The sequence below is a fragment of the Haliotis cracherodii genome, unplaced genomic scaffold, assembly GCF_022045235.1.
Source record: "Haliotis cracherodii isolate W230 unplaced genomic scaffold, xgHalCrac1.p SCAF_9, whole genome shotgun sequence".
Taxonomy (NCBI): domain Eukaryota; kingdom Metazoa; phylum Mollusca; class Gastropoda; order Lepetellida; family Haliotidae; genus Haliotis; species Haliotis cracherodii.
In genome coordinates this window covers 47,441,869-47,468,786 of record NW_027266343.1, presented here as the reverse complement: position 1 = coordinate 47,468,786, position 26,918 = coordinate 47,441,869, and the positions used below count along the sequence as shown (strand labels likewise).

Sequence of the window (26,918 nt, the reverse complement as noted above, 5' to 3'; positions counted from 1 at the left end):
TAAACAGACGGGGTGCAGGGTGCATATAAACAGACGGGGTGCAGGGTGCACATAAACAGACGGGGTGAAGGGTGTACATAAACAGACTGGATGCAGGGTGCATATAAACAGACGGGGTGCAGGGTGCATATAAACAGACGGGGTGCAGGGTGCACATAAACAGACGGGGTGCAGGGTGTGCATGAACAGACGAGGATGTAGGCTACGGCTAACAAAAGTAAGTTGTTTCCCGATTGTTTCATTATTCTGAGTGCAACACACCCCTCCCCTCCAAGTCTTCTTCATTATCCCTCCTGGTTTTGAAGCGAACTATACGCTTGAATAGTGTTAATAACTTCACGGTGACCGGTAAAATATTTACACCTGGATCCGAAAGACTTTTAATTGCAGACCCGTGAAGATTGCGGGGTAGAATAGGTCTTCATCAACCCATGCTTGCCGTAAAAGGTGACTATGCTTGTCGTAAAAGGCGACTAACGGGATCGGGTGGTCAGGCTCGCTGACTTGTTGATACATGCCATCGATCCCAATTGCGTGGATCTATGCTCATGATATCAATCACTGGATTGTCTAGGCCAGACTCGATTATTTACAGACCGCCGTCATATAGCTGGAATATTGCTGAGTGCGTCGTTAATCAACAAACAAACAAACAAACAAACCTTTCGTTGCAGGTAATGATCTTCACCTGAAAACATACGTCATTTCCGGTTTCCTTCCACAGTGACACTGATCACCAAAGTGTGACAACAGTAATTCTCAAAGCGCGCCTCACCAAATATCCCGCTCTTCCACACTGGTTCCATGTGGCATTTGCGTCCCTACGTCCAGCGATTCACAATGGAAGATATTTTATGAGCGCTTCTACTGATAGACGTTACCTGACCACAAAGAAACTGTCGTCACCACTGAAAACTAAGGAGGAAAATTGACTATCCAAACAACGAGCGTCTGCATACACAAGCTGGAGGATGGTGGTAATTACTTCCGCAAAGGTTGCTCAGTTGGTTTTCGTATTTGTTCGCCAACCTTCGTTCGTTCGTTCGTGAGTGAGTGAGTTAGGTTTAACGCCGCTTTTAACAGTATTACAGTTATATCACGGTGTGTCAGCTTAATGTGGGAGGAAAGCCCGAAGTGATGCTGGTCTCAGACGTTTACCACTTCGGTGAAACCCACGAGCACGGGTATGGTGCAGACAAACCTAGGAACATAATCGGGGAAAAACGTGATTCGAACCCACAATAATAGCTTTTTGGCGTGCACAAGGGACGCAACTCTGCACAGCGAATCGCGGCGCCTTAGACGACTGGACCACCCGAGTCCCCCCTTTGTTTTTGTAAATTAGGGTGGCCGTAATTATTTTGCCAAAGATTTTTAGTGTCGATAGGCCTTTGGGGTGAAATGTGACAGCCATGTTAACATCTGTTTCACAAGCATTTCTCGTATAGTGAAAACAATGATGGCTTTTTTGAGTTGTACGATACGTTTCCGCGTTTATTCAGGTGAACATTAGACTTGACTTGGCGTAAGTCTTTTTCGCACTCACCTCACCTAACATTACGGAGAAATCGATGTGTCATCCTGAATGTCAGAAAGTGGTCTCGGAGATACGGAACATATTTTATCAACAGCAAGCGTTCAGATTTCTCAACTTCTGCTTGTGTGTGCATGTAGTGTTGACACAAGTAAAGATAACAGTCCTCGGCCTGTCAACGGGTGGGTGAGCGCCAGATAAATACCCGTCTGTGTGTTGGGAGAGTGCGCCAGGTAAGTGACTGTCCCGAACGCGCCAGGGGGACTGATGTGTTTTCGTATGTAAAGTGACAAACACACATCTACATGTATTAGTCAAGAGCGGTAAGACAGCTATATAGGATGATGCGATCACGTGGAAGCTCTCTCGATGTATGATAACATCAGCGACCTACATCGAATGTTGTTGGTTATTCTGTCAATACACATTGTACATATCACCGGCTTCACTCGGGCAACACTAGTTACATAACTGTTCACGCGACAAATGTTTGCTGTTTGTTGCTGTTGTTGTTGTTGTTGTTGTTGTTGTTGAATGTTTCCTCGTCACTTTTGTCCACGCCATTCTGCACCATTCACACCTCAAAATCGCGTTTGAAAATCCTAAAATGTTCGCCCAGATGTACGGTGGCCCATAAGGGACATGGAGTCTGTTTTTCAATATTTTGATATTTCACTTACTGTTATCGTAACCTTTTGCAAATTAACACAATTTGTCATACAAATATTCGATAAATCATGTATAAAAACAACCGAAAACATGGAAAATGTACTTTAAAGTAGCTACTGAATCGCTGAAATGTGGAGCGAAAATGTCAAAAACTAAAATGGAAATGTCAAAAACAAGAACGAAAAGGTCAAAAACTAAAATGAAAATGTCAATATCACCGCGGTGGAAATAGTTTTCTGTATTTTCATTTTAGTTTTTGACATTTTCGCTTTTGTTTTTGACATTTTCATATTAGTTTTTGACATTTTCGCTTCACTTTTCGGCGATTCAGTATCATCTTTATACATGATTTATCACAAAGTTGTATGACAAATTGTGTTAATTTGCAAAAGGTTACGATAACAGTTAGTGAAATATCAAAATATTGAAAAACAGACTCCATGTCCCTTATGGGCCACCGTACAGATGTTAGATGTTCCCAAAATTTGAGATCAACAGTTGTCAAACTCACGGATAGTATTGCAGCAAGTGTGACGCAAGATGTATACTCTCATTCGACCTTGGATCATAAGCGCGGCACGTGGGGATAAGTAGAGCTCCCTACTCCCCTTCCATTCATCCCCTCACGCTCACCGCCGACCCCACCTTCCTGTTATGCTCTTACCTCCTCTCAAAATTGTGATACGCATGTTAGGGCTGTGAGATAAGAGAAATGCAAGTCACTGTGACGACATTCCATAATACCGTGGTGATATTTGTCCCGACGGTATTGCCGAGGTGACCTTGTCGGGTGGACGCTGTTGGGCTAACACTCGCTCACATTGCTTCTGCACCGTCCAGCCTGTGAGTTCTGTGTGGATGGTTCACAATCAAATTTACTGCTTTACATTGCGTTACACATCTGCATGCACCAATGGATATATTGCTGACACGTTCTATTTTTCATAAAATAATTTAGTTACAATGTCTTTTGTGATTTCTTGTCAAGGTGCTGAGAGAGTCGTTTCAAGATGGCGGACAAGGTACCTTCCGTACGTCTGAGCAGCGGTTACGACATGCCAATGCTTGGCCTAGGAACCTACAACAGTTTTCGGGTTGGTAGTTGTTCATTTTCTTTGCAAATATTACTTGCTCAATAGAATCACGTGTAGATAAATTTCAAAAGCGTCAGTTAGTATGAAGTTAATCATGGGGGAAGACCTGACCTCACACGTTGACGTTGACTGTAGGCGTCCCGGTACATGTTGACTGTAGGCATCCCGGTACATGTAGACTGTAGACCTCCGGGGACATGTAGACTGTAGACCTCCGGGGACATGTCGACTGTAGACCTCCGGGGACATGTAGACTGTAGACTTCCGAGTATATGTTGACTGTTGACCTCCGGGTAGATGTTGACTGTAGGCATCCCGGTACATGTAGACTGTAGACCTCCGGGGACATGTAGACTGAAGACCTCCGGGGACATGTAGACTGTTGACCTCCGGGGACATGTAGACTAGAGACTTCCGAGTATATGTTGACTGTTGACCTCCGGGTAGATGTTGACTGTATGCCTCCTGAAAGATGTTGACTGCAGACCTCCGGGTAGATTTTGACTGTAGACCGCCGGGTAGATGTTGACTGCAGACCGCCGGGTAGATGTTGACTGTAGAGATCCGGGTAGATGTTGACTGCAGACCTCCGGGTAGATGTTGACTGTAGAGATCTGAGTAGATGTTGACTGCAGACCTCCGGGTAGATGTTGACTGTGGAGATCGGAGTAGATGTTGACTGCAGACCTCCGGGTAGATGTCGACTGTAGATCTCCGGGTAGATGTTGACTGTAGACCTCAGGGTACATGTTGACGGTAGACGTTGACTGTATATGTTGATTGAGGACTTCCGGGTAGATGTTGGCTGTAGAGATCCGGGTAGATGATGGCTGTAGACCTCAGGGTAGATGTTGAATATTGGCCTCCCAGTATATGCTGACTGTAGGCCTCCGGGTAGATGTTGACTTGAGACTTCCGGGTAGATTTTGACTTCAGGTCTCCCAGTAGATGTTGACGGTAGATTTTGACTGTAGATTTCCGGGAAGATGTTGACTGTAGATCTCCGGGTAGATGTTGACTGTATGCCTCCCGGTAGATGTTGACTGTAGGTGTCCGGATAGATGTTCACCTAGGTCTCCGGGTAGATGCACTGTAATCTTCAGTGATTAGTCAGTGCAACATTGATTTATGTTCGTGTGTGTCTTGACGCTCTGAGTGGTATTTTAGTTGTCACGGCATGTCAGCTTTATTTTGTTTCAAGCGATGACGGTCGCACTCATTTACCATTTCGGTAAAACCCCTGAACTCGGTTATGGTGCTGACAGACCAAATATCATAATAGGGGCCAATCTGAAATTCGAATCAGCAGATCCTGGACTAACAAAGGGGCGTAATTCTGTTCAGCCTCCAACATGTAACATGCATGTGGTTTATCAATCCATTTTCCCCAACAGCCAAACGAGGTTGGTGACGCCGTGAAGGCCGCAATTCAGATTGGATACCGCCATATTGACACGGCGTGGATCTATAGAACGGAACCGGAAATCGGAGTCGCCATTAAAGAACTGATAAAAGAAGGAAAAGTAAAGAGAGAAGAACTTTTCATTGTGACAAAGGTAGTGAGATTGTGCTGTTTCCAATAAAGCCATGTTTGTCTTGCAGACAGAGCTGATTTAAAGACCTCGCCACATAACACATTGTAGAAACTGTGAAACCTCGTTAATGCGGACGGTGCTGTACCGGGGACATCGTTCGGATTTTCAAAATTCCGTATTCAAATAACCATGAGTTATGGACATTTCTTTGGGTCTATATTTCCATCGTTCAGAGGGCGTGGTTTCCGGAATAACGGGGTCTGGACTAACGAGGTTTCACTGTATGGCTCCATTTATTCGTAGATGTAAAGTTCTACGTAGTGAGTATACTATTCAAGTTGCCAACCCCGGGCGTATTAATTATATGAAGCCGGTTTGAAAACCTTGCGAGTGAGCACGGGTTTGACAGACCACTGTGGCAACGCCACTCTGGACGTCTTTGGTACATGTAGTTTGCACAAATACACAGGTGTACCGTCCAAGATTTGGAGTTACCCAATTGCGTTTCACAGGGGTATCCTTAAAGATGTGAGACCTCTACTCAGGAACGTTACACACTTCAATTCCTTAAAGTGTTCATAAATTGCAAATGAACGGGAAACGTCCACTCTCTAGTTCTATTTTGTCTCCCCATATAAAAGATATAACACACCGTTCCATAACCACAATATCGTTGCACTACAGCGTCATAGAATATAATCATGCATACGTGTTATCGTTTCAGATTTGGGGCCATCGTCATGAACCAGAGCAGGTGGAGCCAGCGTGTCGAGAGTCACTGGAGGCCCTGGACATGGATTACATAGATCTGTATCTGATACACTTCCCTGTGGCCTACGCTGTAAGTCAAGACTTTTCTGCCTTGTTTAACCACTCGAGTTCTAGCAGTCAGGAGCGACGCAGCCATGTCTGACATGAAATTATTTGGTTTTATTTCATTATAAATTTGGAGTCATTTTTATGTATTTGTGTGATGGCGCTTACAAAACCGACGTGGTTTAGACTAGTTAGGGGCATCGTGTTGGTGCTCCCGTTGAAGTACTAGCGTAACAGAGTGACAGAAGAGAGAGGCAGGAATAGTCAGTCTACATTCAGCTATATCAGCAGTACATGATTTTATTATATACCTAAGTGCGTTTTCCGAAGTTGAGAATAGTGATATTTTCATTGCAGTGAACATAACACTTTGACGGAACTATTATCATACAAGAGTGACCTCCCCTCGAATTGTCTCCCTTTATCGTATGTGTCTGTCCCGTACACAAACTGTTGACTTCCTTTTTACGTTAGTTCCACATTGACAAGGCTAAATAATGACAATAATAATATCGCTTCATGGCGTTTGTTATTTTCTTGAAAATGTTCCGTCATAAACTGTAAATTTATCTTCAATCGAGACCGTTCTTTTCGCAAAGCGCCATTATTGTTACTTGACCAGCGTGTATTCTTTCGCTTCCAACAGCGACGAAGTTTTCAAGAATACTTTTTGTTAAAGTTGATTTTGTATATAATCATATCTATATGTATGATACAGAATTTTCGCGACCCTAAATATATTTTGTTACTTTTGGATATATTTTTTATGATTTTGCAAACACGAAACTACTTTAAAGTCGCAAATACATGGGGTGGTGACCCGTCCCTGTGTGTTAGGTAGGGAGAATTTACGTTTCAAGGTTTTACATTTGTAATGAAATAATTTAATTGCCCGGTAGACAACTACACAAAAAGTATATAATAAACAGGATATGCCATGTGTCTACGCCACTCGTGAAAATATCACCTTTCCTTCCGTCACTCGATGAGAGAAACATGGAATTTCACTCGACACATGAAATATCCTCTGTTACTTTCAATACTAAAGAGACCACTTTGCACAAACGATCACATGACGTCATCAACTATACATATCTCGGTGTTATATTATGGGGCGGTATTTTTTTTATTAAATGTAAACTGCCGGTGAAAAGAAAGTGTACACTGTGCACAATTGGATTTGAACAAACAAAATTGCAAAGATTATCAAAATGTTACTAGGCTGAAAACAGTCGCCGAAACACTGCAAATATTAGGACCGAAACACTGCAAAAATAAGGTCCAAAACACAACAATGATACCCGTATCAAATACATCACCATCGAAAAACCATTACATGTTTCATTTAAAGTCGCCATCAAACAATGGTGTATATTTATTTTTGCCGGGCAGTGTATTACGGAGTTTTTAAGTTGTGGAATAGTGTCCATGTGTGCATCTATATATCACTTTTTGGTGATTGAACATAAATGTTTTCAAGAGCACTGAGACTGGAGTCTCCTTGCACAAAAGGGTATTGTTTGTTGTCCATACGAAGTTGTGAACACTTCTCATTAAAATTAAGTTAATTAAGTTAAAATTAATTAAGTAAGGATAAAATATATGAGTGAACAAGTTCTTTATTACAATGAGGAGCGACGTTTTGGTGTAGGTTCTGACGCCGTCATGAAGCAAGCATCTTCCCGAGGCAAGTGAGTTAACTGACTGTAAAAGTCCAGTTTCCACCCTTGCCGAACTAGGCTGGGATTAAGGAGTTAAATTTTGGCTGGACTAACGAGTCTAGGCATAGTCCAATCAAAATCGGGCACCGAAATCGAAATCCGGTTCGTAAACTGTCATGCAGAGTTCGGTCGATTGCAGTATTTGCAAAGCATGTGCATCGCCAACTCGTGTGTCAACAGATATTTTCCAAATCTTTTCATGTTTTTAATCAAGGTGCTCACGTGAGTTGATGTACTTCGCGAAGTAAGAACCGTTTTATCACAAAATAGATCTTGATGGTCGATCAGATCGCCTTGACTGGGCGCCACCATTTTGTTTGAAACAAATGCATGTGATACGAGAGGTGGAATCTGATTGGTACATATGGGAGAGGCATAGAATGGACATAACTCGTATTTGGCACTGGTGGCGCTACGATCGAGCCCAGAAATTCCAGCCTAGTTCGGCAAGGGTAGAAACTGGACTTGTAAAGTCAGTTAACGTTCTTGCCTCGTGAAAATGTGAAGCAAGTGTCTCACTTCTCACTTGATTGATACCGATGTTAGAACCTACACCGAAACGACGCTCTTAATTGTATTGAAGAAGTTGTTCATACATATATCTTATCCTTACTTAGAACTCCAACTTCTTACCCGTGAAGATCCTGGGTAGAATAGGTGTTCAGCAACCCATGCTTCCTGTAAAGGGCGACTATGCTTGTCGTAAGAGTCTACTAACGGGATTGGGTGGTCAGCCTGACTTGGTTGAACCGAAGACTACAGCAGCCCTTTAAGCAACACATTACGAAAGAGGCTCCAAACCGAGGACTATAGTAGCCGACCCGTGAAGATTCCGGGGTAGAATAGGTCTTCAGCAACCCATACTTGCCGGAAAAGGCGACTATGCTTGTCATAAGAGGCGACTAACGGGATCGGGTGGTCAGGCTCGCTGATTTGGTTGATGCATGTCGTCGTATCCCAATTTTTTGTGGATCGATGCTCATGATGTCAATGACTGGATTGTGTGGTCCAGACTCGATTATTTACAGACCGCCGTCATATAGCTGGAATATTACTGAGTGCAGCGTTAAACATCAGAACAGACTCCAACTTCTAAATGCCTCTCGAAGAAGTAATACGTTAATGCTCGAGGGACGTGGCGAATGAAGCGCTCGTAGAATACCTATTGTGCTATAGCCTAGAACGTGTCATCAGCATCATAAACCTCTTTTACTATTGGGGAAATATCTACTTTGGGAAATGCTGTAAAGAATAGATATAATGATATACTTGGTTCATATATATATTATGGTAACGAGATTCGTCTTTTCTTTAAACCACATCATCTGGACGTGTCTGTTTACATATGATTGTTTCCCTAGGACAAGGAGCGTACCCAGCCGACCATGACGGACTACCTGGACACATGGAGGGTAGGTACACTAAAGTACTCACGGAAATGAAAAAAAATATTTTTCTCAATTTAAAAATCGACAAAAAGTGTTACGTAGCTGTAAATACGAAATAACAAATCAACTCGAAAAGTACTAGTCTGGATTTGCTAGTTTGATCTCAGTGAACAATTAAAAATGTACTTTACAGGAGGTAATTTGTCGGCACTTTCAACATTAAAAAATAAAACTAAGTCCAAATTGACATAGCAGAAACAAACTATAGGCATTATGCACCCGTTCTCACCTGTCGTCAAGGTGTCATAGGTCACCTTGATCTACTTACACCTGGTTATGCTCTGTTTCACAACAGTCTGTTTTATTCACATTTTTACACACTTTTACGTGTAAAAAGGCATAAAAACATTTGATACGCTGTATTTGTGCCACGGCCCAATTAGTACTAATTTAGTTGTTTGAATATTTACATATTTTGTATATTAACTGCATTTATTTAAGATCTGAGGTCGAAAAAACAGTTTTTTTTCATTTCCGTGAGTACTATAGCACCCAACTTCTCTGGGGAAAAACTAAACCGTTAGGCGATAATTACAAACTTCATAAGCGGATACGCGCGGAAACATGAGGAAGAGTGAAATGTGGCAATCATTACAAAAATATTCCGTCTCTTGCAAAGTTACGCCCTGAGCAAAACATATTGCAAAATAATATCATTAAAAGTGCTTCGTCGAGGTTTTTGTTATCATGTATAAAAAGGATGCTACTCTCAAATCTCATCTGTGTACAGTGCACATTGTAAGTGTTCTTGAAGATGTTTCGCAGGTAAGCAGGGTTCGTAACAGTTTAAATTACAACAAAACCTACGACATACTAAAACGTACTACCCTTCCATAAAATGTTCACGGTACATTCATAGATTCAGCGGCATATTATCATGAACTAAGATTATGACTCTAACGTTATGGAAGCTGGCTTAAACGATCAATGACGTCATGAATATATAGAAATAGCTTGCTTTGCTGTAGTACAGTACAGAATCTCGTACTTTTGGGGGTTTAGTCCCGTCCGCGCCAGAGTGAGGCACCCACTCGCCAGCACTCAAAGTCAGCGATCTAACCCAATCAGCCACAGAGGTTTCCACAAAAATGGAAGTTCGACTATTGGTAGTCTAGATCACGTATTTTGTGTACCCCTCTGACAATAGTAAATTGGCACGACTCCCATGGCCGAAAGCTATGAACACACGGCGGCTGATTGGGTTAGATTGCTGGCGATTAGTTGCCTTACTCTGGCAGTGTGGGTTCGAATCGCGGACGGGACTCAAACCCAAGAAGTACTAGAATCTGTACTTTACATAAGAAAGTGTTATCCCAAATATAACATTTGTTACATTTGACCACATTCGAAAAGAAATTGTGTGTTCAAGACCACTTAGTTTCTAATCCTAGATAAATGCCTTACCTTACGTCTCTTACGAACCAAAATAACTTTCTTTTTTTTTCTTTTTCTTTTCTTTTTTAACCTGTAAACTTGTTGTGTATGGCTAACAATACGATCCCATGTTTGCATTAGTATTGTGGAGATATTTTCAAAGTATCCCTGACATCAGCTGGCTAACATCACTCTCCTCCACTCCAGGCCATGGAGAAGCTGGTTGACAAGGGCCTCGTCAAGTCTATCGGCGTCTCCAACTTCAACCAACAGCAGCTGGAAAGAATTCTCACCATGGACGGCCTCAAGTACAAGCCTACGAATAACCAGGTAAATATTATGAATATGACACCACGGATTGTTGTTATATTTCTAGGTTTGTCAGCACCATACCCGTGCTTGTGGGTTTCACCAAAGTGGTAAACGTCTAATACCTGCATCACTTAGGGCTTTCATCCCACATGAAGCTGATACACCGTGATGTAACTAGAATGATGTTCAAATCGGCGTTAAAACCCGACTCACTCACTCACTCTAATCAAAGACTTGACGTAGTGTTGACAACTGTTTGGTTTCAGGTGGAGATAACTCCGTATCTCGCCCAGGACGAACTTGTGCAGTTCTCCCTGAAGAACGGCATCTCAACGACTGGCTATGGTCCGTTCGGGGCACCGGGACAGGTGTAGTAAGTTGCGTTATGTCCTCATATGGCAGTATTACAAAATACTGCCGAACTTCAGAAACTCTTTTACTTATCCCGTCACACTTGGCAAGTTGGTAAAACGCAAGTCAGGTCGTAGAAGGCGCCGAGTACGGCGTATTACGCACTTAAAACATCTTCCCGATCCAAGGGAGTTAACTGACTGTAAAAGTCCAGTTTCCATCCTTGCCGAACTAGGCTGGAATTTCCAGCCTCGGTCGTACCGCCACCAGTGGCTATTGCGAGTTATGTCTCTTCTATGACCCTCCTATCGACCAGTCCGATTCCACCTCTCATATTACTTGATTTGCTACAAACAAAATGGCGGCGCCTAGTCAAGACGATCCTATCGATAATCAGGATTTATGCTTTCATAAAACGGGTCTTACTTCGCGAAGTGCATCAACTCACGTAAGCACCTTGATTAAAAACATGAAAAGATTTTCAAAATATCTGTTGACGCCGTGTTGGTGGTACACATGCATTACAAATCCTGCAATCGACCGAAATCAATTAACTCCCTTGCCTCGGGAAGATGACTTAAAAGGGTACAATCTGTTTTACGAGCGCTTAAGTGAGTGAGTTGGGTTTAACGCCGCTTTTAACAGTATTCCAGTTATATCACGGCGTATCAGCTTAATATGGGAGGAAAGCCCGAAGTAATGTAGGTCTCAGATGTTTACCACTTCGGTGAGACCCACGAGCACGGGTATGGTGCTGACAAACCTAGAAGCATAATCGGGGCGAACCAGGATTCGAAACCACAGTCAGGTTTCTGGCGTGCCCAAGTGACGCGACTCGGCAAAGCGAATCGCGGCGCCTTAGACGACTGGGCCACGCGTGCCCCCTACGAGCGCTTTAATTAGCTGCCACAAACAATCATCCTTAATAAATTTACAATATATACTGCCACAAAACAGTTAATAAATGCCGATTTCAGACAGACAGGATTAGTTGTGCTTCGCCTATTCTACATTGAAGAATCATGATGCCATTGACCTTGCTGTATTTCAGCATACCCAAGGATGCACCAAAGTTCCTGGAACACCCGACCATTATCGAACTCGGGAAGAAATACGGCAAATCTCCAGCTCAGGTATACTGATCTAATATATACGTCAGAATGTGTCATTTTGAATACACATACATTTATCTGGAACTGTGATTCATTGATCTACATCAGTGGCAAAGAATGGTAAGAAAGCATAAGTAGATGCTGAAATATTAGAACACATTTAAAAAACCCAGGAGCTCTGAACGCTCCGACGGCTGACACAAGACTGGGTGGTGTCAGGTTCATCATTTTACACCGTGAGTGCCGCTTTAAATATTTATGACGTGAACCTATATCAGCTACCGGAACGCGAGATTTGGCCAAAATCTTCCCCTCTCGCACTTTTGGCATATCCAGCTCGTTTCCAAAGATCGAAATCGCGAGAATGCGAGATCGCGAGAATGTCCCTAACAGTGTTCCATAATCAGCTCTGTGTAACGGAGCTGGCATGCACCACGGTCATGAGACTCAGGGACACGTGGCTAATTGCCATCACGGGCCAGTGGTCAGGCATGTTCCTTCCTGGTCGGACGGCTGTTACTTGACCATTATATGGTTTTATCACAGGATTAACATTTGGTCGAACGATAACACCCCTTGTCATTGTAATTGACCCGCACAGCTTCCCCTTCATGTTTGAATACTTTTCTGAATCGTGATGCCAGCAGTTGACTACATTGTTGAACGGGTCAGGCTGACATTGGTGTTTCTTACATAACGGGTTGAGTGCCGCATAGTTCACTGCGTCCGAATTTATTCATGAACCACAGCCTGCAACCGTCTTATCAACGATTATCACTAACGTTTCCCCTGACAGATCTTGTTATTTACGATGTACTGCTGCTACTAGTCTGGCATACAAGTCTGAAACAAATATATCCAATACATCCCATGCAAGTCTATAATAGTTGGCAAGTCTAGATGACTGCAGTATCAGTGTCTGAAAATGGTATCTGAAAATGAATGTCACCTTTTTATTACATTTTATGACTAGAATTTAACAACTGTTTTTTTCTGTAAAATATGTTCATTCCAGAGACTGGGTGTGAGTCTATACTGCTCCTTGTAGATGCTGGAATCAGCTAAACTGAGGGGCAAAAGAAACTACAGTAAACTACGTTTATAACGAACACGCTTATAACGAACTGACCGATATAACGAACTTTTGTTAAGTCCCGACCATTTGTTGTATAAATGTTGTATATATGCTTATAACGAACTACGGTTCTTACGAACTACAATTAGTGGTCCCTTCGAATTCGTTATAACCGTGGTTTACTGTACATGTATACCTCAGTCTGTTTTATCATATGCTTAATTTTCAGTTGAAAATATCTTAAGTTAGCGATATTTTATTTAGACAATGAGCTGAACTTGCTCTTTGTCAGCACTCAAAGAATACTTCTAAACGGGTTTTTTCTCAATATCATTTGATTTAAAAACATTTAAAATTCCAAGTATACTACGGTTATAGCGAACACAAAGGGACCACACATTTTAGTTCGTTACAACCGTAGTTCGTTATAAGCATATATACAGCAAAAATACAGCAAATGGCAGGGACCTGGAAACCAGTTCGTTATATCCGCCAGTTCATTATAAGCGTGTTAGTTATAAACGTAGTTGACTGTATTCACATAATTCACAATTGCTGATGGATATCTTTAACATCATGTCTTTGAAAATGAAAAAAAAAATCGGTACAATTTTCCAATATTTCAAACATTTTAGGGATTATGTGGTTGTGTTTAACAACAGTTCTTTCAATTTTCAATTACATAAAGAAAAACTCGGTATACTTTCTTTTGCCCCTCAGTATATGTACTGCTGACAGATGATGTTATCAACTGCGTACTGCTAAATCCAACATTTCCCCTCACGTATGTTGTATTCAACTATTTACAGCCCATCCTTCTATTTTTCGGGATAGAAGCTGTTATTTACGATGCACTACTGATTCCGATGTTTCTATTGATACATTTTGTTATTTGTGATTTGCTGCTGACCCCGAGTGTTATCGTGTTTATCAGGTGATCCTCAGGTGGGGCATACAGCGAGGCATTGCTCTCGTTCCCAAGAGTACGAATCCATCTCGTCTGGCCCAGAACATGGATGTGAGTGTCTGTTACTCTTACTTACATGGGGGTTAGTTTGCTTGGCGGTTTATTTGATTGTCAGGAAAGTGGTGATCTCAAGAGAAAACAAAGGAATGAGTAATGGTTTCGAATATTGAATGTAAAACAGGTTCAATGTGAATCTAGAGAAACGCTTTACTCAATATATTTTAAATTGCATGTAAAACGTATTTTGTATGTTGTTTTAAGGTAGCATTTCTGCTTGTTTCAGATATTTGACTTTGAGCTAAGTGCGGATGATATGAAGGCAATGCTAGCTCTCGACAAAGGCTACAGAGTCAACCATGAACAGTTCCTGAAGTAAGATTTTCACTCACGTATCTGAGTGAGTGAGTGAGTGAGTGAGTGAGTGAGTGAGTGAGATGAAAGCCCGAAGTGATGCAGGTTTTAAACTAACAGGAAGTCGACATCAGCCAATTAGAAAACAGATTTCTCGAGCTTTAGGGCACTCGTTTCAATCTGGCGACTTCCATTTCTACGCTTGAAAAATATGTTGAGACAGTTCTCGATTAAAATTTTGAAAACTGAACAAACGAACATTCCGGAATGTCTAATATATGGTTGAGATTGTATGGCAGTGCTTCCCACGTACTGTACTATCCCATGGAAGCGAGAGATAGACGATAATTGTGACGGAATCAGTCGTACGGGCCGTAACTGTCGGAATACCCTGCGTTAACGTTTTTGAGGTTGCATTTATTAGAAAACACATTCCGACTGTCACTTTCACGATCTGGTAAGCGACGCTTTGATTGGTCGGATGAAAGGTCGTTCAGGGGACGCAACTCTGCACAGCAAATTGCGGCGCCTTAGACGACTGGGCCACCCCTGTCCCCTCATAGCAGTGACGTAAGACCCAGTAGCATGTTCTCAAAGATACAATACGACTGCCGTATACATTACTCCAATAGACCAACACGGGCTTATGATAGGTCATAGAGAATAAGCTTTCCTACTTTCAACGGTGTCATCATTGTTATGTTCCAGATGGAAAGATCATCCCTTCTATCCCTTTGAGAAGTGAGCTTGCACAGCACAGAAGAACACACAGTGAGAAATTCAGCGATGATCAGAGTATTGTTTTCATCATTTGTTCCTATTTGTGGGATCATAGTCAGCGTGAAACAAACGAATATTTGCAATGATGACATGTGTGTTGAATAAATATATTATATCATAATGACATTGTATGTTTACGAATGTGATATATTTTCCTAATTAATAATGAGGGAGCTTAGAATGAATATATAGTGCACACCGATCCATTGACCGGAGTAATAACATAGCGTTTTGAGCATGCTCATTAGCACATTATTATGTCCAGATTAAAATAAAAATGCAGCAAAGATGGTTTGGGTGATCCTGGCACAGGCAGGCTGGTGAGGCCCATCATCAGCCCCCTCCACACGCAGCCCCGACAGCGAATGGGACTTCTCCAAGTAAGCGCTGCCTACACAGAACCTTTCGGTGAATGTGAAGACTCCCCAATACTGCAGCCTTCTGCATTACCCAGATCCTGGTAGCAAACCCGGGTACTCCCCCAATGTCAGTCAACAGATTGGGAGGTACCAAACCTAAGGCACCGAGAACAATGGGGAGTCGGACAACTTGGTACTTGGGATGCAAGCGTGGCATTTCGAAAGCGAGGTCCGCATATTTGCCATGTTTTTCCTCAATCTTGTCAATCACATTGGTGTCAAAGGGGACAGAAAATTCAATAATATAAATGATTGGATTGGATCTATCAAAAAGGACAAGATCAGGTTTGTTGGCCTGGATACGTCTGAGGCTGTATACGGGCCTATTCCAAAGAATTTTGTATTTATCATTTTCCATGACGCCCTCTACATATTCTGGGTCGTACCATGGATGGACCTCTGTGTCAAAACCACAAGCATGGCGAAGACGGTAATAAAAGGATCGAGCCACTCCATCATGTCGCTTAAGATACTGTGTTTGTGCCAAAGCTGGGCATCCATTGACAATGTGTTGGGCAGTCTCATTTAATGCATTGCATAATCTACATTTCATATTTACATTTTGATGCAAAATCACACATTGACGGTTTCGAGTGGGAAGTGACTGGTCCTGAGCAGCAAACAGAAAGACTTCTGTTTCACTTTTCAGGCCAGCCGACTTCATCCAAGCGAAGGACTCTGCAGGGTTGCTGCACAATGCACACAACCTCGATGTAGTGGTCATTCAGAAAGCGTCTCCCTAAAAACGAGTCTGGGCCGATTGGATTTGGCACTTGTTTGACACTCATATCTGTATCGTCCAGCAGTACAGAACCATCAACACTGACATTGAGATTATGTCCCACATCCTTGGCTCGTTTTAGAAACCTGTGGAATGTCTCGTATTCATCATGAGGATCATTCGACAAATGAATGTATGCAAAATTATTCTTTTTATTTTTATTTTTATTACGATACTTCTTACATATATTTGATAAATATTGCATTACACCATGACGGGGACAACGAGACTTTGTGAATGGTACACACGAATCGCGAGGTTGGAACCCGGAGATTTTGTGCAAAGATATTGGGTGATAGGGTTATTGTATAGTAAAACACCCTTGTGTCGTAGTTGAACGCCCTACGTAAATACTTCGAGTTACCCGAGGTAAGAAAGACGAAAGAAGGAATACACAGGAACCTCGCTTTTACTTCGTGAAAACTGTAAGTTCGATACATCAAAGTTCGACACAATTTAACTGTTTGTATTTAACACCACCTACATAAATGAAGATAACAACCACTGACACAGACAAGAATCAGCAATATAGTAACAATTTCGGGTAGATGCACTAAATACAAATATTTGCATGATAACGTTAATTTTGCTTGTTGTTTAAAGCCACACTCAGCAATATCAGTCTGGACCATACAATCCAAAGATTGTTATCAAGAGCATCGATCTACACAATTTGGGTACGATGACATGCATGAACAAAGTCAGCGAGCCTGACCCCCCGATCCCGTTAGTCGCCTCTAACGACAAGTATGGACTGCTGAAGACCAGTTCAAACCCGGATCGATGACAACCTCAGCTAGTATCACAGTACCGGGGTTAGTGCCGGGAAACCAGTGAAGCTACCTCCTCCACCATCTGACATGACACACAAGAGAAACTGATGTTATGTCAGTGCTGATGTAATGGAAGCTATTGTATTAAAGTGCCTTTACATAACGAATACGAGAGTGAGACAGAGCGAAAAGGAGGGAGAGAGAGCGAAAAGGAGAAAGAGAGAGAGATAGAGAGAGACCATTCAAAAATAATAACTCTTTCTCTCTCTCACAGACACACACACACACACCAACAACAACAACAACAACAACAACAACCCTCGCCCTGAACACCCCACACCTACCTCAGTACACCACAGACCAAGACAACCTGCATAACGCCCGATTTGTGGACGACTTTGAATAACAGTACATAAAGAAGGATGTATTATGTTTCCATGGTAACACCTAAGGTACACAAAACCGACTCGGGCGTGTTGAGTAGCATCCACACCTGGTCTGCTCATCAAATCAAAGACACTTCTTTTGTCGTTCCTCCTAAATGTTGCTCGACTTCATTTACCCTCGAGCCGCAGCCTCAGACAGTCAGATGTGCACCGTCGCCTCGCTACAGTACTCACACCATCAGGTTAGTTGTATGTAAACATCAGCTGATGTTATGTTACTTATCCTGCACTGTGCGTTCAGGTTCAGACTGACATATAGTCTCTGTAATAAAGTTAGGTCGAAGTTGGAATAAACATAATCCCACATGAGAGCCCTCGCGTATTTAGGAACTCTCAAGACTGAATGTTCATTGATATATTTACTGATATCTCAAGCTAGTTCTGTGCGTTTCGATATCTGGGTTAATCTGCCTGTTTTAGTTAGTGAATCAACACGTACCACTTATAGTCTTGAAGGTAATTTTAGATACCGACGTTTACTACAATATCTGAAAAACTATTGGACCTACTCCAGGCAAAGTTGGTATGAGATTAATCTGATACCAACTTTGACTGGAGTAGGTCCGATAGCGTTTCGGATATTGTAGTAAACGTCCGTACCTTAAATTACCTTCCAGACTATAGAACTCTATAAATGACCCAGGCCTGAGAACGGGATGAGACTAGACTACTAGAATGGTATTAGAATGGAAAGGGGGTGATTGTTTTACTAAATATATGTTCTGGGATCTGTATGAGTGACTAGTACTTGTTTCTACTTCACCGTGTTGTTAATCTATTAAGCATAAACCTCACTGTTTATTGACTGACGATGCTGCATTTAGGCCGGCATAAGTTGTTATTATGTTATAGAGAAAATCATTTCAATACTTTCATTTTAAACTTCATTTATCTAAAACACCTAATTGTTCCAATATGTCCAATATCGTGCACTGATATTCTTTCCTCTTTGTATACAGTAAACATTCGGCTTATCCCTCTAATCATAAGCCCCTTCGGGCAGAACCAATAATCCCCAACGCTATAAATGTCCTTTAACACGTCCTCACGTCGCCGGATCTCACGTATCTGCATGTACGCGGGTCACTGACCATGCCCCACGTTATGTAACACCTCTATATCTACAATACCGGACTGACATGGTCAATCTAAGTGCAAGGTTAATTAATGACCACACTACAAGCGAACCCACGAATATTAAACATACATAAATATAAACGTCGCGGTTATCCGACGAAGCAGATTCCATTGGGCAAAATATCAGTGAAATTATGTGAATGGATCAATAAGAATAGGTGATAACACCACCCGTGAAGATCCGCGTAGAGAATAGGTCTTCAGCAAACCATGCTTGTCGTAAAAGGCGACTAACGGGATCGGGTGGTCACACTTGATTATTTACAAACCGCCGCCATATAGTGAGTGAGTGAGTGAGTATGGTTTTACGCCGCTTTTAGCAATATTCCAGCAATATCATGGCGGGGACACCAGAAATGGGCTTCACACATTGTACCCATGTCGGGAATCGAACCCGGGTCTTCGGCGTGACGAGCGAACGCTTTAATCACTAGGCTACCCGACCGCCCCCGCCGCCAAAAAGCTGGAGTATTGCTGAGTGCGGCGTTAAACAACAAACAAACAATTCCATTCTATTATGTTAGAGTCAGATGTTCAGTAATTATATCGCGCATTCTACTCAGTATATAATCTAAGTGAACGTATCCACTTACTACAAAACGATTATTACAAACAGAGATCGATATCCCGATGTCATGATATGGTAGGAATGTCTGAACCTTTCCCTGTGTGAGAGCAAGCGTCGGAACTCCACTCATCCCTATACCGCTAGCACGAGACCGTATTGATCACCCCTGCTGTGCACCGCGGTATAACGGGAAGGTGCACATGTATGGATGGCTGATTTCGAGCGTGACAGGCTCAGATGGATACCACGCCGTCACTGAGACCAGACGTCTGAATGCATCAGTAGTTTCATAGCATTACGAAAACTGTCTTGTAAGTTGCTCTTGTCGCTCGTTGACTGACAGCGAATCAGTGCATCTCATCTACACTCTGCCTTTGGTCATTATATAACTAGGTCACAGTTGTGATATTTTTTGTAACAATAACCTATCAGGCGTGTAGCTGTGTTCACTTAGTGATGTGGTAGGCGGCGGTGTTATATATATATAGGTATACGTTTCCGTCCATGGAATGTTATCGGGAACATATGCAACGATTTAATCAGCGGTTTGTGTTTTTGTTACAGCAACATGTGCGACAACCAGTTGATTATTCATTCTGAGGCCACTATTCCGACCCTGCTGAAACGCTTGTCATCTATTGACCCAGAAAGACCGGCGTACATTTTTGTTGGAGTAAATAGAAGAACTGTTCTCAGTCGAAAAAATGTTTTTATGCAGCCTGGTAAAATGGCAGCGAAGTTGCGCCGACTTGGTGTCTCAAGAGGAGATACTGTTGCCAACATGTTGCCGAATAGCCCCGACAGGCTGATCTGTGATTTCGGAATATTGATGGCAGGCGGTGTCTCCCAGACTGCTTTTGGTTATTTGAACAACGCAGACGATACATTTGGTGCGCTACAGGTTGCGCAGACGACAACCATCATCACGGATCCTAATGTTAGTGCAGTACTAGAGGTCGTAATGAAACTGTTTTCGTCGTCGAAGGAAACGGAGTATGGATTGGCCGTCGAATGCTCGGAACTCCCTTATCTCAAAAGAGTTGTGTTTATTCATTCCGTTCAAACTCAGCTTGAAATGGAAACGGAGATGTTTATAGCAGACGTGCGGCCAACTGATTATGCTGTGATCGTTGAGACCTCTGGCACTTCGGGTGTGTGCAAACAGGTACCTCTCACCCATTCTGCAGTCATACGTTTCGGGGAACAAATGTGTTTTCTTATCGGAGACAACGGATCGCCTTTCTATAACGACAGATTTTTTGGTTGGTTTCCTGGATTTCCTAGTGTCTATCCCTGCTCGGGAATAACACGAATAGCACTTGACGCTCGAGAAAATAACCTTCCACCCATTTTGGATGTTATCCGTGCAGAAGGCTGCCGATCCGCTTACCTTGTACCAAATGAAATAGAAGACGTCAGCCAGTCAGGGGTAACACTAGACGAACCAGATATGCTAGAAGTAGTTTTGACAGGGGGACAGCCTATAGTTAAAAACAGCATGAGGATTATAGGATCGCTAACGAAGAAGATCGTCTGTCGGTACGGAATGTCCGAGACGATGTGCATATGCCATTTGTCTGTGGATGACCAAGGTAAGTTCCAGGACCACTGTGTGGGACATCCAATGCCATCGTACCACGTGCGCGTTGTAGATGACATAGGACGCGATGTGAGGATTGGCGTTAAGGGGAGCATTTTGGTAAAGGGGGATGGTGTGTTTGAGGGATACCTTGGTGATTCCCCTAAGTTACGCGCCATCAAGACGAAGGAGGATGTTCAATTATCCGTTCATAACGGAACAGAGGAAACCAAAATAGTTGGTAAATGGTCAGATGAAGGACGGTTCAACCGAGCAGCATTTACAGACGACGGATGGTTTCAGACTGACGATGTTGGGTTCTTTGATTCCGCAGGGATGTTGTTCGTCGATGGACGCGGCTCTGATGCAATCATGCATGGCGATGAGATTCTCTATCCTCATTGGTTAGAGCAGATCGCAAGAGGTTGTCCCGCCGTTCATGATGTAGTCATTGTCCCCGTCAAAGACCCTGTTTTGTTTCATGAAATATGTGCCTGTATCAAGCCAACTGAAGGTTTTCAGGATCCGCTCTCGGAAATTCAAACCTTTATGTCTCTTCAATTCGCTGCCGTTCCTCACGAAGAAAGCAGTGTGGAACCTAAGTATTATCTCCTATTTGACACATTCCCCGTCAATAAGAATGGAAAACTCAACCGGAGGAAGCTCTCTCTTCAGGCGGAGGTCTTGCTTCAGTTATGATTGATATTATCTTCAAGGATAAATGTGCGTTCTGTTTGTGTAATAGGTGGTGGGGTAGCCTTGTGGTTAAAGCGTCGGCTCGTCACGCCTAAGCCCTCGGGGTTCGATTCCAACATGGGTACAGTGTGTGAAGCCCATTTCTGATGCCCATGTTTGATGTCCCCCGACATGGCGTGAATATTACTAAGAGTGGCATAAAACAACACTCACTCACAGACAGAAACACGTGTGACGACCAGATGAACCATACCTCTTATACCAATATGCCAACTCGATAGAAATGAATTCAAATAATTGTCACGACGGGCGTACATCTCAGTTTGAGAAAATACCAGATGGCTCTCAGCAAAAAGGATCTTCTGAGGACGAACACGTTGTTTTTTTCTGAAACGCATCAGTATTATTTTACCGGCAGCATCGCTCTGTTCCAAGAATTTATTATCAATTAATTAATTATTACGTGGTGAGAATTAGACCTTCTACCGCTCAATTGTTATTATGATTCAATAAAGCAATACAGATTGGCAACTCTAGTGTATCGCCAAGACCGTAAAGAATAAATCTAAAACAGGAGTCCAACTCAAGTCTAGAATGATTTCGCAAGTCTAGACTGCCCCAACTCTGGGCTTGAACTTAAGCACTGTTCTGGGCTCCAATTGAATTTGATATTTAAAAAAGATGCCTTTATTCCTGGAAATAAAAGTTAGTCTATAGTAACTCTAATACATCCATTTTCATCTTCTTGGAAATATATCTATTATTTAGTGATGAAATACTGTATTTATCTGAAAAAATAAATTCGATATCTAACTTGAGTGATATCATACTCTATTCCAGAAGAGTCTGCTTGAATGACAATATGGTTTCACTGTAAGATCAATTATGGAAATATCAACTTCGTCAGGTCACTCGATGAAATAAACATGTTATTTGACAAGAAAACATATCTCCCATTGATATGTTATGTATGTAACATTTGTGTATCCCTATAATATAGCACCAGAGGCTGGATTTGGACAGCATAATCAAAGATTCCAAGCTCTAAAGTCATTATTTATTTAACTGAGCAGAAATAAATCCAGCAGTCTGTTAAGTTTGCAGACCAAATGACCAAATCTCCAACTATACACATTCACTGGGTGAGTGAGTTGGGTTTAACGCCGCTCTGAACTGTGTTCCAGTTATATCACGGCGTGTCAGCTTAATGTGGGAGGAATGTGATGCAGGTCGCAGACGTTTACCACTATAGTGAAACCCACCAGCACGGGTATGGTGCTGACAAACCTAGAAACATAATCGGGACGAACCGGAAGTTGAACCCACAATCATATGTTTCTGGCGTGCCCAAGGGACGCAACTCTGCACAGCAAATCACGGCGTCTTAGACGACTTGGCCACCCGTGCCCCCGACAAGTGTTAGGAGGGGTGGCTTAGCTTAACTGCGAAGGAAAAAGAGTAAACCCTTACTAGTTTCCATTTTTTAAGTACAATCAAGTTAAAAAAGAAGAGCCAATATTTCACAAAAATGAACTTGATAAACCACATATTTTACTTGGTTTGTTTAGAAGCATTATGCATATTTTGCGTGTATATAACTGGATATCAAATTAAGTGTTATTGTTATCTCAGGATTAGCAATCGAAGTGTAGGGGACCGCGTCTGAGGGAACATAAGGGGAAATGTACGTTACAGGTTAAGGAAACAGGTGAGGCGAAATGGGGTTTAACGTCGCGTCGAAGATTATTGCACTTATATAGCGACGTGCATGCAATGTGGCTGCTTTTACGTTTGGACCAATGCCGGTTTTATATTGCTACCCCACTGAGATACCATGCTGCAGTTTAACATGAATACCCCACTCAGACACAATATATTGTGTCCGAGCCGACCAGTCTTTGTTTCAGCCCCTTAATGCCGAGCGCCAGAAAGGGTGACAACAAGTAGCATCCTTTAACGTCTCTTGGTATGACGCGGCCAGAGATCGAACCCCGGACCTTCCGCTCTCCGGGCGGACGCTCTACCACTAGACCATGGAGGCGGTCTTAAGTTTTGGAAGAGAAACACGCAACTGATTTATAAAATAGAAAGGTCAAACGCGTTACACAACTACATCCGGCTAGAAACAAACGCGTTACACAACTACATCCGGCTAGAAACAAACGCGTTACACAACTACATCCGGCTAGACTTTACCAAAAGTATAACATCTTTCTCTTAATATGCAGTTACATAAATTTCCTCCATGTTTGTTCAACAAAATATAACTTGACAATCCATGTTTGTTTGTTTGTTTGTTGTTTAACACCGCACTTAGCAATATTCCAGCTATATGACGACAGCCTGTAAATAATCAATTCTGGACTAGATAATCCAGTCATTGACACAGTGAGCATCGATCCACGTAATTGGGATACGATGACATGCATCAACCAAGTCAGCGAGTCTGACCACCCGATCTCGTTAGTCGCCTCTTACGACAAGCATGGGTTGCTGAAGATCTATTCTAACCCCGATATTTAAGGATCACTTGACTTATAAATGCAGTATTGTTTCATCTTGTTTGAAACAAGTCCACTAGATGTTGAGTTAAATTTAAAGAAAATGTAAGCAAATGAACACGAAACACACAATCTGCCAAACATACCAAGTTTTGCCCAATACATGATCGTGTCCAGCAGAACCAGTGCTAGATGTCTGCTGCAATCAACGGAGGACCGAAGGAAGCACACGGGTCTTAAAATAAAACTAATTTCAAGAAAATGAATAGTTTCGTATAAGTAGGTAACGCACAATTATAATTGAGTATTCATTTACGCCGCTTTTTGCAATATTCCAGCAATATCACGGCGGGGGACACCAGAAATGGGCTTCACACATTGTACCCATGTCGGGAATCGAACCCGGGTCTTCGGCGTGACGAGCGAACGCTTTAACCACGAAGGCTACCCGACCGCCCCACGTACAATTATAAACTATTAATAGTTTGACGTTCATCTTTTTAAACATAGCCGTATAAACAGCTGTATATTGTATAGATGCTATCAGTGACTATGCATGGATGATTTACTAAAGTTGGTTTCATGTGATTGCGTTTCTATTAAATTGATTGCGTAATTTGCATTTCTCTTTCAAAATTACTCTGTTTTTCCTAATCATGGCTGTTAACCGTGTATTAATGAGGATACCATTGTAAATACTCTACCATGTCAATTTTGAAGGTTATCTTGGTACTTTTGTCGTATGACATGACATTTACTTCAAATATACTTTAGGTAACAGACATTTCGTTAATTTGTGGGAATATGAACACACATTTTGAAAACTTCAGATGGGAACTGAAGAAGTACAAATTGCGCCAAAGAACTGTCTAGGTGCTGTCACACATTAATAAGCAATGTTGCAATTGTAGACAAATATTTCTATAAATGTTTTTTTGGTGTTGAACTCATAACTGGGACAGCAACGTACATTTCGTTTTCCAACATCTGCGTCAATACTACAGACAAATATCCTACTTGAGAGAGTTTGTTTGTTGAAGACACCACAGCCACCACTCTAACATTTGTACAAAATATATCGTGTTATTTCTAATTATCCTTTGTGCAAATGTGCTAATACATGGACTTTGCCTCTTGATGGAGCTTTAGGTTACACACAATCAAATGTTTTCCCATAGACGTCTATAGTAACTTATATCTTTTTACAAAATAACTAGGCATTCAACAGCCATTACATTTACATATATGCACAATCTGGCCTTAAAGCTGCAATAAAAACACAAATTTTGGCTAGGTTAGCCAGCCCCTTTTCCGAGTACAGGAAGCTGAACACACCAACCACAGTTCCGCACCAAATGTCACCTACTTGAAAATATCTGTGCTCACATAAAGCACAAGTCATCTTAGAAAAGTCAGCACCAAATATTGAAAAATATGGGCAGTTTTAATTACTGGATGGATGTACATTAAAAAGACATAAAAATCTTACACAATATCATCCAATCACAGCCTGCAGATGTCTCTTGATCTGCACTGAAGGCTGCACAACCAGTTCTGATTTAGTGTAGTAGAACCTGTAGTGAATACTTTCTCTGGTGCAGGCTCCATTGGAACTAAACACAAAAGTTGGCAGCATAGGGAAGTGATACTCCTTTCTTTGCCTCTGTTCAGAGGTGGACAGTGAGTTCAAGAGAGGAAGAGAGCCTCAATAAAGATGCAAGATCTGGAAGAACTTCAATTGACACCATTAATGAAAAACGACAGAATTCTTTCCATCTTCAAAATAAATCTCTGCCAATACTGCCCAATAGCACAGTCGACTGACCGATTCTGACCATATCATTAGTATGGTCATGTTGATTTGAAAATGTTGATCCACGACTCACCATGCATCACATAGCCAATACAATACCCATTTCTCATGAGAGTGTTGAGAACAATCTTGGGTATGAACTTAGCATGACCAAGATTTCAGCACACAGAGTTCCAATCCAAGGATTCGGACTCCTGAATAGAAAAGCTCCAGGTTCATCACCTCATCTTACATCATTTGGAAGCAGACCCATCTGATATTGTTGAGCGATGTGTAACTATGGATGAGACTTGGGTTCACCAGTAAGCCAGAGACTAAACAACAGTCAAAGCAGTTGAAAAGCATAACATCCTCTCCTTCAAAGAAGGCAAGTGAGAGCAAGTGAGTGAGTATGGTTTTACGCCGCTTTTAGCAATATTCCAGCAATATCACAGCGGGGGGACACCAGAAATGGGCTTCACACATAGTACCCACGTCAGGAATCGAACCCAAGTCTTCGGCATGATGAGCAAACGCTTTAACCGCTAGGCTACCCGACCTTCCCTCGAAGAAGGCAAAGTTGGTTCCATAAGCTGGCAAGGTTTTCTGGAACTCCAAAGAATTCCTACTGGTGGACTACCTCCTGAAAGGGCAGACCATTAATGGCCAATATTATTCTTATCTCCTTAGGCAAGTACTATGCTTGTCGTAAACGCCGACTAACGGGATCGGGTGGTCAGGCTCGCTGATTTGGTTGATACATGTCATCGATCCCAATTACGTGGATCAATGCTCATGATATTAATCACTGGATTCTCTGGTCCAGACTCGATTATTTACAGACCACTGTCATATAGCTGTAATATTGCTGAGTTAAACAGTGAGTGAGCGAGTATGGTTTTTCGCCGCTTTTAGCAATATTCCAGCAATATCACGGCAGGGGACACCAGAAATGGGCTTCACACACTGTACCCATGTCGGGAATCGAACCCAGGTCTTCGGCGTGACGAGCGAACGCTTTAACCCCTAGTCTACCTGACCGCCCCTGCGGTGTTAAACAACAAACCAACCAACTTTAGGCAAGTGT

General features: G+C 42.2%; 2 protein-coding genes across 3 annotated transcripts; both read left to right on the top strand.

Moving 5' to 3' along the window:
- The first annotated feature begins 1,709 nt into the window (after positions 1 to 1,709).
- On the top strand, positions 1,710 to 16,374 carry LOC139452512 (aldo-keto reductase family 1 member B1-like). 2 transcript variants are annotated; one of them, XM_071234018.1, is made up of 11 exons: positions 1,710 to 1,767; positions 3,192 to 3,297; positions 4,692 to 4,853; positions 5,557 to 5,673; positions 8,731 to 8,781; positions 10,399 to 10,521; positions 10,770 to 10,876; positions 11,906 to 11,987; positions 13,976 to 14,059; positions 14,292 to 14,380; positions 15,068 to 16,374. In XM_071234018.1, exons 2-11 carry the CDS (start codon positions 3,214 to 3,216, stop codon positions 15,102 to 15,104), a joined length of 936 nt encoding a protein of 311 aa, XP_071090119.1. In that variant the 5' UTR covers positions 1,710 to 1,767; positions 3,192 to 3,213; the 3' UTR covers positions 15,105 to 16,374. The 2 variants fall into 2 exon arrangements, with proteins under 2 accessions (XP_071090119.1, XP_071090120.1); XM_071234019.1 differs by lacking the exon at positions 1,710 to 1,767 and adding an exon at positions 2,980 to 3,046.
- A 1,315-nt stretch (positions 16,375 to 17,689) lies between these two features.
- LOC139452841 (putative acyl-CoA synthetase YngI) lies at positions 17,690 to 21,934 on the top strand. Its single transcript, XM_071234476.1, has 2 exons — positions 17,690 to 17,740; positions 19,828 to 21,934. Exon 2 carries the CDS (start codon positions 19,832 to 19,834, stop codon positions 21,539 to 21,541), a length of 1,710 nt encoding a protein of 569 aa, XP_071090577.1. The 5' UTR covers positions 17,690 to 17,740; positions 19,828 to 19,831; the 3' UTR covers positions 21,542 to 21,934.
- Positions 21,935 to 26,918: the final 4,984 nt, after the last annotated feature.